Source organism: Siphateles boraxobius, unplaced genomic scaffold (genome assembly GCF_051911475.1).
Source record: "Siphateles boraxobius isolate OS27281-9 unplaced genomic scaffold, OSU_SipBor_1 25, whole genome shotgun sequence".
NCBI classification, from domain to species: Eukaryota; Metazoa; Chordata; class Actinopteri; order Cypriniformes; family Leuciscidae; genus Siphateles; species Siphateles boraxobius.
The window spans coordinates 10,282,269-10,295,571 of NW_027508866.1; the positions used below are offsets into that span (position 1 = coordinate 10,282,269).

At 38.2% G+C, this 13,303-nt stretch overlaps 1 protein-coding gene across 3 annotated transcripts in view; it reads left to right on the forward strand.

Annotated features, from left to right (window-relative positions):
• alcama (activated leukocyte cell adhesion molecule a) overlaps window positions 1–13,303 on the forward strand; it is a 71,937-nt gene that overhangs the window by 46,448 nt on the left and 12,186 nt on the right. For all 3 annotated transcript variants that reach the window (XM_077242432.1, XM_077242433.1, XM_077242434.1), the window contains exons 2-6: window positions 4,171–4,277; window positions 4,448–4,667; window positions 5,688–5,752; window positions 10,605–10,692; window positions 11,183–11,356. In XM_077242432.1, coding sequence (XP_077098547.1) covers window positions 4,171–4,277; window positions 4,448–4,667; window positions 5,688–5,752; window positions 10,605–10,692; window positions 11,183–11,356 — 654 coding nt within the window. The remainder of the gene's footprint in view (window positions 1–4,170; window positions 4,278–4,447; window positions 4,668–5,687; window positions 5,753–10,604; window positions 10,693–11,182; window positions 11,357–13,303) is intronic.

Consider the following 13,303-nt stretch of genomic DNA (forward strand, 5'->3'; position numbering starts at 1 on the left):
TTCTGCAAAAAATGAAATAATTTTGATGAGATAGACCTACTCTTTGAATGGCCCAGTGTCCCAGCGAGAGATGTTTTGGGATGAAATTGTTTTCCTGCAGAGATTTTTTTTATTTATTTGAAGTCCAATCGCTCATCTTTGAGGTTTTGATAGTCCTGACAGAAAACAAATTGTCCTTGTTGGTTTGGTTTTGTTCATCCAGCTGTAGCAAAAGCAGTGTGATACACGGCTCTCCCTCTTTTAACCAATGCATTTCCGTGACATTTCTGTTATTGTATATTATTTTATACATTTATTTATAAAAAGCAATTTATAGCCAATGAACACATTCAGAATAAATAGAAATAAATTTAAATTTAGATGAACTTTTTAACTTTCATTTTATTTCCATGACTATTGCATGTGTGAAAATTGGTGTTTTTAAATTTCCTATATTTCCAGGTTTTCTATGACCGTGGCAACCCTGGTGATTAAGAGCTTTTTCTATCAGCATTCAAACAGTCATAGAGAAGGACTTCGACTCTCTGCAGTGTGATAGATGTGGTCGCTGCGGGTTGTTTAAATAAGGTGGCGACCGGTTGTGAGACATTTCTGAAAACCAGAAACAACTCAGCAACAATCAGGCTTGTGCTGTCTGATTTCACTTCAGACATGTCTGGTCTCTGGAACTCTCTCTCAACGCCCATACTTTAACACTTTTCCTGTATAATGCAGAGATATGAGAGACTTTTTGACATTTTAAAATTTGAATGCCTCCTTTGGACTTTGGATGGCAGACTTTGACACATTCAAACATTTAGAATGTTTTTTCTTAAGTCTTGTTACAAACGCAAATGTTTCTACTTGACAGAATTTTCATTATTAGGTGAACTATTCCTTTATCATTTACTCACCCTCAAGTTGTTTCAAACCTGTATGAATTTCTTTCTTCTGCTGAACACAAAGTAAGATACTTTGAAGAATGTTGGGAACCAAACAGTTGATGTATCCCATTGACTTCCATAGTATTTTTTTCCTACTATGAAAGTCAATGGGGTACATCAACTGTTTGGTAACCGACATTCTTTAATATCTCGTACTGTTCTGACTTAATTCATTCTGAGTTCTTAGTTAAGTTTTTATGGTCTGCAGTTATTCTCTAAAGCAGGACTATTTTTACTTTGACAAACTTGAAAACGCAATGCTTGTTGTGGGGCACTCAACAAAAAAGAAAACTGTGAGACACGACGACACAGCAGACGTTTGTCTGAATGTGTATTGCTTTACAGTAGCAGTGATGCTTCAAATTATGATATTGATATTATAATATTGAAACGTGGGCACGAAATTAAATTTAAATTAAATTCAATTAATTTTTGGAAACGAAATTAAAGCACATATATCTGCCCATACTGAAAAAAATGAATAAAAATCAACATAAACTAGTCAACGGTAAAAATTGATTAGTCGTTATTGGATGACTAGTTGACCATCATGACTCAACTTGTTTTCGAGTTCAGTTTAAGCTGGCCTAGCATTTAAAAACTAAACCAGCAAATCAGACCAGTTTGGAAGACCAACTTACACTAGCAAACCAGTTTCAGCTAGTTTAAGCTGTTTCTTTCAACAGTCCAATCATGTTTTTGACAGGTTTCAGAAGGGTTCATCCATTTGTGTTTAAACAGTCCTCTCTATATAACCCTCTTTCCTTGTCTTTGTTCAATGTCAGAATCTTCCAGCAGATTATCTGTTGTCATGGTGCTTTCCCACCTGTGCAGGTATCATGTGTCCATGTGCTGTGATGTATTTTAGCACAGTCTGCTATCCAAACATTGAATACTCTTTAGATTAATGTAGACCCTGCTATATACACAATGCTTTCCACACCTGTCCTTTCTGGCTGTCACCATCTCAGTTCTTCCACTGGATATATTATTAGCTCAGAGCTTTTAGCAAAAAAAAAAAAAAAAAATTGTGTGAGAAAAAAGTATCTCACTTCTGTCATATATTAGAACCTGTTTAAGAAAGAGTGACTGCCAAGCCTGTTTAAAAGAGTAGTTAATTCATAGATTAATATTCTGTCATCGTTTACTCAACCTCATGTCTTTTCAAACCCATATGCAAATTTTTTCCTTTCAACACAAAAGCGGAATTTTGAAATGGCCATTTTCCATTAAGTTCATAGTGAAGATGTCTTGCCAATCCACAAAAATGACAAAAAAAGTATGGAAACCTATTTCTGCATCAGAGAAAAAAAAAGGTAATATTGCCGAATTCTTCACTAGGGGTGGGAATCATTAGCCTGGTTCTACCAGACTCTCGTACATTTCATTTGTACAGAGAGTCTGGCACTGCTTCATTGACAAGCGTTAACTTCCTTGTAGGCGGGTACTCTATTGAAGTCTAAAACTATTGGATCTGCCCAGAGTCACTATCTGCCATAACCAATCGCTGACGTTTGGTCGTGACATATGTCTTTTCCCGAACCCCGTGGGAGGATGGCCATAAACACAAAACTAAGCAAAGATTGTTCTTGCTCCGGCATTAACTTCTTGATATTCGGCAGCGTTGCCACAACGGACCGAATGGCTTCGCTCGCATCTTTCTTATTTTGAACTACAAGTCAAAATAACGCACGAGTGAAACATCAACGTCATCGTTCTCAGCCACTCCCTCTGTCCGCTGATTGGCCCGGTAAAAAAATTGATCGGAGAAATCCAAAGTCTACAGCGCAATCCCAGACGTTGTACTGAAGGAAAATGAAATTGAGCGGAAGTGCGTAGGAGGGCGAGCCAGGCTATGGAATCATAGGGTACCTCACAATAAAAAGCAATAAAAAAAAACCTTTTGTGTTCAACAGAACAAATAATAGCATACAGGTTTGGAACAAAATGTTTTGGGTGAAATATTACTTTAGCCAACACATTGGCCCTTGTGTGCATATTGATTGCTTGTTTAATGCCAGTATTCCTGTATCCAGAGGCAGGTTGTGTAAAGTGAAATGCAGTCTCTGTGCAGATTAGTCTGTATTCAGTGGTTCAAAATGACCTGTTCTGCTGAATTAGTGTATGTATGTGTTTTCTACTGTGTGTCTACTGTATATCGGTATTGTTTCTGCTTATCAGCTCTTTTATCCTCTGCAGTGCAGCCACTCAGTCAATATTAAAACTGCTATAATAATGAAAAGTTGAGAATAAGGGAAACAATTGCCCTGGAGGCAAGGCTGAATGTGTGCGGAAGAGCGGTTGCCTACAGCTAGCGTCTTCGGTTTGACCACAATTTGAACCTTCGTTGTTCAGGCTCTTTGATTAGTCTCTCTTGGAGACGGAGAGCTGATGGAAGTGGGCGGACCTTGAAGTCCCTTCAGCTGTGACCCTTCAACCCCCTTATACTGCTTTACCTAAATCCACCGTGCCACTGAACATGGGGCCTCATTGCCATGACAACCTCACCAGGCCATTAATAAAGGGTCCTGCAATCTTTAAGTACTTAGTTTTACTCAACACTCTGAGGAACTGTAGATTCAGGCTACAATTCATACTGTTAATGTGCAAAAAATACCAGCTATTCCATGTCACAATGCCAACTCTTTTTGCGCTTCAGACTATGATCGACTGTTTGTGTTTGTCAGCGTTTATCTGCATAAGACAGTAGGTTGTTTACAGAGCTCACCGGCACAAGTGACAAACAATGTTGTCGTGTCGGTAGAGGAATAATGCCATGCAATCTATCAAACCAGATGACAATGTTCAGCTTCCACGTCATATTTCATTCCTCGCCTAAACGCACAAGCTAATGTGCCGACAATTATGCGTACATGCATGCACTCACTTCCCTTGAGAAAATTTCAGACCAGAGGTTTTTTTTTTTTTTTTCAGAACTGCTGCATGCATGTAACTCATCATTGGTGGCCTTGCATTGAATGTGCTTTTTGTTTTTTATTCCAATTCTGCCAACACGTCTAATTTAAAATTAAGATGCATAACGTGCACCATGTTTTGGGAATAATCAAAACAAGACCTATCCTCCCTCCCATTTCTTGTTGCTCTGTTGGGAGACGAGATAATGCCCTGATGTTTGTGTATGCACGCGTGTCGCATTTGACAGTAATTTCTGTCGATGCTTCACAGCCGCTCTGTTTGATACCAACCCTGCATCTAAAACAGGATGTTCTTGTCTTGTATTTTCCAGGGAGCTGTGTGCAGACAGTTATAGGTCTGTACGGTGAGACCATCGAAGTGCCATGCAACAATGCAAATAACAAGCCAGATGGCATTATTTTCACCAAATGGAAATATGTGAGTGTTGCTCTTTGTATCCTAGTAAGCATCTGGGCTGTTACTCTGCCCTGTCTGGGTAGCCAAGCAATATACAGCTACTCTCACCATCATATTGATTTCTAATTTAATCTCTATAGGTGCTAAATGTGTGTTTGTCGGTTTGCTAACGGCCCTGTTATCTCGTTCAGGTGAAAGATGATGGCACTCCCGGCGATCTACTCGTGAAACAGGCTGCGAAAGAACAGGCGACCGTGTCCGCTACGGACGGCTACAAAAGTAGAGTTAGCATCGCAGCCAACTTCAGCCTGCTGATCTCTCAGGGCTCTCTGACCGACCAGAGAGTCTTCACCTGCATGGTGGTGTCCTTAACCAACCTGGAAGAATTCCCTGTGGAAGTCAAAGTTTACAGTGAGTATACATAAAATAGACACTCACACAAAATGTTTAATAAATCAGAGAGGAGAATAAAATTATTAAAACACTGCTTTAGTCTATGATGAAACTGAATGTAAGCGTCAGATCTCAAATTGTATTGAAAAGTGGCTGCGGAGATGAGAGATATGAGGGAAAATAACGTGTAGCCTTGATATGCTTTGCATGCTTTTAGATGGATATCAGAGAAATTGATAATGCACACTGTATTCCACCATAGATGAGAAAGATTGGCTGTTCTCTGTAAATTATTGTGCATTCTAATGTGTGTGTGTGTGTGTGTGTGTGTGTGTGTGTGTGTGTGTGTGTGTGTGTGTGTGTGTGTGTGTATATATATATATATATATATATATATATATATATTAGTACATAAAAATCATTAAATTCAGGGAATGGCATACAGTTGTTATCACTCAAGTTATTACTAAATTCAATTTTGTGTAAAAAATAAAAAATGTAACTTTAGTCAAATGGAGTTAAAACCTGCAGTTGATATTGCTTGCAGTGCATTTGTCACAGTAAACGGAAGGCTAAGTGGAGGGAATTGAATGTTGGAATACAATATTGGTCACACTGTGCTCCGGTTGTAACTATAATGCATATTTTGGCGAATGAAGTATGTGGTCTGGGTAGTTTTGTAATTTCAAGAATTATCTTTACTTGCTTAAACATTTGTGTCTGTCTCTGTGTGTGTAACACCTGGTAAACCCTACACACTATACATTATGTCCTCACAAAGATGGCAATATCTTTGTCCTTGTAGGGACATTATTTGGTTCCCATAAGGAAAACAGCTTATAAATCATACTAAGTGATATTTTCAACAAAAAAATATGTAATTAAATGTATACTTTATTTAAATACAGACTCCAGATTTTAAAAAAGTAACTACCCACATTCTATGCAAACAGCACAATATGCATTATGTTGACAGTATTCATATCACAGTATGACACTATGCTCTACCAATATACAATGCCTCATCTCTTATTGCAGAAAAACCATCAACCCCTGTAATCAAAAACAAAGCGAAAGAGCTGGAAAACGAAAAGCTGACACGGGTGAGTCACTGTCTTTACACTGTCCCTTTAAGTCCCAGAACTTCTGCTGCTGCTGTTATTGCCTGTAGACAGTGTTTGCTCCAGTGCACAAACCAGCCAGTGTACTAACAATGTGCAGGGCCAAACCCTGTGCCGTTGTTTTCATTACCCAGCATGTCTCTCCAGTAGTCTCAACATTGACACACACCTGCTGTTATCACAGTCAAAGGCGGCTCAAAGACGATGCTAATGATACGGACATCAGCAAATGTGGGGCGTCTGTGGGGCGTACACACCTGATTTAGGCAGTGCTCGAGCGATTGTCACCCACGGCTACACAGGAAGCAGACACTTTTATGTTGTCTAGAGTTTGTATCTCAAACACAGGACGACAGTAATATTATTCGGTTCCATGAGAAGAGGAAGGAGCTTTGATTTGAACTACTTGGAGCAGATACAAGGCTTCCCACGCAGTCCTTGTTTGTAAATGGAGCTGGGGGTCGTTATTTTTCATTTCCTCCCTCTATCTCTTTCTCTTTTTTTAATGTAGTTCAGAGGCGCAAGGATCTTAGAGTCTGGCTGAGGTGGAGATGTGTGGTGGGGAAGGCTGGGGTTGTGTATACAGCAATATGGGTCTGTTTTTTTTCCGTGGCCACCCACCGAGGTCTGTCGCGTTCAAAGTGCTGAGACTTGCTTAGACAGAGAGAGGGGAAGGGCACGGAAGAAAGAGTGCCTCCTCTGAATATATAACATTTCAAATAGCTACTTGTCTTGAAAACATGCAGGGTAGCTGAAGGTCTCTAGAAAGAAGAAATTGGAAAGAGAGGGGTGAATACAGGTGGGCCACTTTTCCAAAAAAAAAGGCTGTGAACTGATTGATTTAAAAAGATGTTTGTGTTTACTTTTCAGTGATCATGGCAGCAGTTATTCACAAAAAGTTTAAGGAGAGTCATCTTGCTAATCTTAATCAGAATTGCTTGTTTAAAATCATTTGGGATTTTATAAAGTGAAGTCTGGATCAGAGGTGGAGAAATTCTGTACAGTCGCATAAAAGTGTATCAAAAACAAACCGCATGACCAGTGTAGTCCATTTCTCAAACTATTGACTGATCATTTTATTTTTTAGTGTTTTAGCATATTTTTGATTCACTAAAAGACCGTCTCATAAGAGTCGTGAGTGAGAAGAGATTGTTGAAAAAAGTTGTTATTTTTGGGGGTTTTGCACACAAAAAGTATTCTCGTCGCCTCATATAACAGTAAGGTTGAACCACTGTCGTCACAAGGACTATTTAACCATGTCTTCCCTACCTTTCTGGGCCCTGAAAGTTGTAAAAATGCTGCAGTCCATGTAGGGACAGAAAGCCCTCAGATTTAATCAAAAATATCTTCATTTGTGTTGCGTAGATGAACTAAGGTCTTACGGGTTCGGAACGACATGAGGGTGTACTAACTCTTTAATAATTATATGATGACAATGTTCTGTTAGTCAAGCAGCCTCAACGTGTATCAATTTGAACTGTACTGCAGAAAGACTGGTATCATTTATATAATTTATAAAGTTTTTATATTGACTTGGTACCAGTTTAAGTACTGGTTTGGTACTATTTTTTTCCCACTTATCTTTTATTTGAGGTTCACAATACAAATGCAAATAGAACTTTATTTTTTTTATTTTATTTTTTTTTATTTTTTTTATTAAGGATTTTCAAATAATACTAACATCAAAAACAAAGACAGACAAGCAAACAGGCCAACAAACAAACCCCAAGCGCTGCAAGTTAAATAAAATGTACAAATGTGTCTGTTTACAAAAAACATGAGTCAAAACAAGAGAAGCCAAAACCTTCTTAAAATAAAAATTTCTAAATTTGTGTAGAAAGGATTGGAGAGGACCCAAAGACTCCTGAATTTGTCCTGTTTGTGGTTGAGGTCATAAGTTAATTTCTCCAAAGGAAGAAAGGCCGACAGCTGAGAAATCCACATAGAAATAGTAGGTACCTGAGATGTATAGGGTACCTTTGACTTACTATAGTAATATACTGGTGCCAATTTACAAAGAGGCACCACTTAGGCAATGGTCTCTTTCAATCTTTCAACACATTCTTCGTTGTCACAATGTTACCTTGGCAATTAACTGTTATAAAACAAGTTGCAGTTGAATTACTAAAAGGATAACATTTAAATGGAAATTAAAAATAAAACTGAAAATATAAAAGTCAAGTCATCCTCATTTATATAGCGCTTTTAACAATGTAGATTGTTTCAAAGCAGATTTACAGAGATAAACATATAATTTAAGGTAACTGAGATTGGTTTGGTTTTATAGTGGTTCTTGAAAAATGTTTTTTCCAGCTAAAGTTAGTTTTGATTGATTCACTTCCGTCTAAATGATCATTTGTTATTAAATTAGGGGCCGCTAAGACGACACCGTTCTCTCTAAACAGACTTTAAACGCTTCCCGGACAATGTTAGGAAGATTGTTCCAAAGTTTTGGTGCTAAATAGGAAAAGGATCTACCGCCAGCAGTCGATTTAGATATTCTAGGTATTATCAACTGGCCAGAACTTTGAGATCGCAATAGACGTGAAGGACTATAATGCGTTAAGAGCTCGCTCAAGTACTGGGGAGCTAAACCATTTAGTGCTTTGTAAGTAATCAGCAATATTTTAAAATTTATACGATGTTTAATAGGGAGCCGATGCAGTGTTGACTAATATGGTCGTACTTCCTGGTTCTGGTAAGAACTCTAGCGGCTGCGTTTTGAACTAGCTGTAGTTTGTTTATTAAGCGTGCAGGGCAACCACCCAGTAGAGCATTACAATAATCTAGCCTTAATGTCATGAACGCATGAACTAGTTGTTCCGCATTTGTCAATGAGAGCATATGACGTAATTTAGATATATTTTTAAGATGAAAAAATGCGGTTTTACAGACACTAGACACGTGACTTTCAAATGAAAGATTGGTATCAAAGAGCACACCCAGGTTACTAACTGACGACGAAGACTTAACAGAGCAGCCATCAAGTGTTAGACGGTATTCTAGGTTATTATGTGTGGAAGTTTTTTGTCCAATAATTAGAATCTCTGTTTTTTCAGAATTTAGTCGTAGGAAATTACTAGTCATCCAATTTTTTATATCAGCTATGCATTCCGATAATTTTGTGAATTGGTGACTTTCGTTAGGTTTGGAAGAAATATAGAGCTGAGTATCATCAGCATAACAGTGAAAGCTAATTCCATGTTTCCTAATGATATCTCCTAAAGGTAGCATGTACAGAGTGAACAGCAGCGGTCCTAGTACTGAGCCTTGTGGTACGCCATACTGAACTTGTGATAGATAAGACATCTCTTCATTTACTGCTACAAACTGATAGCGGTCAGATAAATATGATTTAAACCATGCTAATGTAATTCCACTAATGCCAACATAGTTTTCTATTCTATTTAAGAGAATGTTGTGGTCAATGGTGTCAAATGCAGCACTAAGATGAAGTAACACTAATAAAGAGATACAGTAAGAGTAATTTTTCTTTTTTTTTAAGGTCACACATTAGAAAAGGGCCAAATTCTCTCTATTAAATAACCATTAATTATGACTTTTGCCTTAATAAACTCCTTATAACTACTTAGTAAGGTAATTGAGTTTAGGTTTTGGGTAGGATTATGTAGAATATGGTCATGCAGAATAAGGCAGTTTGTGATTTATATGTAATAATAAACAGCCAATATCCTAGTAATATGCATAATAAGCAACTAGTTAATAGTGATAACTGGACCCTAAACTTAAGTGGTACCATGCTATAATACTAAAATAACATTGCAATAGAATTGCATTTTATTTTTATTTTTTTTAATATTTCTTCCTCAAAAGTACTAAAAGAGTTAGTAATGAAACGGAAATTCTTACATTGGTTGCTAAAACGATGCAGAAAACATATGCAAATATTCACTGCCATTAGCGGGTAGACTTCATTCTTGGTGAATCCCCCAGAGAGTCCAGGAAGGAAAGTGCTTAGTCAGAGCTGCTGCTCTGCTCCACGGCTCAATGGAAACTGCAGGCTTCAGGCAGCAGAGAGGTGATGTATCATGGTCCGGCTCCTGAAGAGGGTCCGGTGTGTTCTCACGATCGGAATCACAGTACAGTGATTTCCCCCACCCCATGTCCCCCTCGATGTGGTTCCTCTAAATCTTGGATTTCTCATGCCACCCTGAACACCTGACCACATGCATCATCCTGCTGTCTGTTCTGCTTTCCTGCCATTATTACCCTTCTCTCTTTCTGCTGATCGCTCTATCCTGGGGCAGATAGCTTGTCAGCATGTGATCCTGTCAGCGTGTTATTAATGCACAACCTCTTCGGCCTATGGCAGAGTTTTTACTCAACCAGAGAGAAGGAAAAGGGCGAGAAAAAGAAAGTGAGGGAATATGAGACCTGTATCAGAACTGTAGAGTTAAACCCCGCTCACTTTCGCTCATACAGATGATGTCATTATATACATTTATCAAGGTATCTTCCCCGGGCCACCCTGGGACTTCCCCACCAGAAGTACAGCAGCAGTGGGATAAAAGTACCTTGAAGGCCATGAAACTTCATTAAGAAAAGTCCCAAAGAAAAGTATCCCAGAACCACACTCATAAAACATTTAAACTATGTCAAGTGTGGAAATGACACTTCATGTGACAATCTTATGTGATACTATGTGTCATGAGTCTATAAATAGATTTGCAAGACACAGGTGAAAACGAAAGTGTTTGAGTATCGCAGACTTGAACATCTTCCAAATTCATAAGAAGTTTCGATATAGTTCTCTAATACAGATGCACTATTTTTTTTTTCTCTGTGTGTGTTCGTATGTTTTTTTGTATGTTAGTTGGGTGAATGCTTGGTAGAGAGTGCCAACCCAGCGGCAGATCTCATCTGGATGAAGAACAACCAGTCTCTGGTGGATGACGGCAAGAGTGAGTTCATATCATCACATGACAGGAGAATCAGATTTATAGTGTGTTATAAGCATATATATATATAGACATGATGCAGAACTATTCCTGACACTAATTTTAACGTCTCTCTGAAATAAAGAAGATTTAACAGTTTAACAGAAAAAAAGCATTAACAGTTTGCCTTGACATTTTATGTTACGTATTTATATATTTCTCAGCTTGTGGTCTGAGACTGACTAGTTTTGTTCCTAACCCAGATGTATACGCAGTTTTGTTATTCTAAAATAACCCTTATTCCCTAATTTCCAAAAAAGAAAAAAAGGGAACTTGCGCCTTTAACTGTTGCTCAAGTCTCAAGCACACAGCTGATTGGTTTGTGGTTAGTGGACATTCTGACAGTATTGACAGACTTAAGCTGTTGTTACGTGGTGTCAGACCACTTCCAGTGTGACAGTCACTGTGTTTGCCAGTTCTAATGACTGATGTGTCTATATGTGTGTGACTGCAGCAATCATTATAAGATCTACTGTCACCAAGGACCCAGTCACTGGTCTGTCCAGCTCCTCTTCCAGTCTGGAGTACACAGCTAGGAAAGAGGATGTGACATCACAGTTCACCTGCACAGCAAAGCACAAGATGGGCCTCAACCAGGTTTCAGCACCAGAGACCTTCCCGATTAATTGTAAGTAACTTAATTGATGCAAATTATATTTAAAAATTCTCTTTTTTTAAACGCACACTACCATTCAAAAAGTTCAGCTTACCTTTCAATTAAAGTGTCTTATACTCACCAAGGCTGCATTTATTTAATGAAAAATACAGTAAAACTATAATATTGTGAAATATTATTACAATTCAAAATAGCTGTGTTCTATTTTAATATATTTTAAAATGTTTATGATGAAAATGCTGAATATTCAGCATCATTCCTCCAGTATTCAGTCACATGATCCTTCAGAAATCATTCTAATATGTTGATTTGGGGCTCAAGAAACATTTCTTATAATTATCGGTCAGTGTTGAAAACAGTTGTGATGCTTAAAGGGGTGATGAACTGAGAAATCAAATTTTCCTTGAGCTTTTGACATCTAAGAGGTCACCATATTATAAGAATATCCTGTAAGTTTCAGAACTGAAAACGTCCTTGTTAGTCCAATAAATGCTTTTATTGACACCAGGCTCAGCAAACGACTCGTTTTTCAAACTGGGGAACTATGACGTCAAAGAGGATAAAACACCACCCCCGCAGAAGAAGATCAACGCCTACTTCAACACGGCCGGTTTAGCCCCGCCCACCGATTCGCGCATTACAGGCATAGCTGAATAACATAGGCCTACCTCGTGATGACAAACCAGATCGAGCTACCGAGCAGTAAACATGCCGTTTACTAAATATTGTGCAGTGCCTGGTTGTGGAAGAAGACAGTCGCTGCATAAGCTTCCTCTGGATTCCAATAGGAATGCATGGTTAAAATTTATTTTTAATGAGGTTCCAGCTGATGTGGGTAAAACATTGTCCGTTTGTTCGCTTCATTTCGCCGAGGACTGTTTTGTAAACAAGACACAGGTCGAGACAGGATTTGCAGACCGATTAAGATTGAAAAACGGTGCTGTGCCTTCTATATTGGATCCGACAGGAATGGTGCAACACACTTATGTGAGTAAAATTTCTATAAAAACATTAAAGATAGCCTACATTAGAAGTAGCATAAACAATTAACAATAACTTACCACGCTGTCACAGGCTGAAGTATCCGTTGTATTTGAGGTGTTGTTGGTTCATTGTCCTGCGATTCGGGATCAGACTCTGGGTCTTCTTCTTCTTCTTTTCCGTTTTATGGCAGATTGCATCCATGACTTTAAAGGTGCATACCGCCACCTACTGTATCAGAGTATGCATCATGAACTATCCGTTGGGACTACTTTATATATAAAAATAAAAATAAAAAAAACTAGATCCTCTTATATATTCCTATGTTTTTTTAAATATTGTATAACTGCTTTCTGTGTATCCTTTACCCCATCACCTGTTGTGCCCAATAAACCTTCGAGGTTCCACTTCCTTCCTGCCTTATTTATCTTTTGGTTTAACCTCATCCTCTCATCCCTATATTTCTCACAATGTATTAATACATGTTCTACATCTTCCTTGGATCTACATTCCAAACATTTATTTGATATACTTTTGCCCATTAAAAACAATGTTTTATTTAACCCTGTATGGTCAAATCTCAGCCTGGTTAAAACGCACTCCTCTCTTCTGTTACTTCTATTCACCCCCTGAACATTAATAGATTTTTGCAAACTATAATATTTCCTTCCGCCTTTATCCATATCCCACCTATCCTGCCATTTCTTCATTATATCTTTTTTGATTATCGCCTTAGCTTCTCCTTTTCCAGTGGGTATATTTATGACATCGTTCGTCGGACTCTGGGTCGAACATGTATGGGCGAATCATTCCGGTTGCCATTTTACAACATTGGAAGTTTTCAAAACAATTTCCCCCACGTGCACTGACGAGTGAGTTGAAACTCATTATTATGCAAAACTGTTATCCACTCACAGCAGTGGGCGTTTATTTCCAAGTCTTCAATGCGAGACGCCCATAAAAACCGAGCGTTTTTGA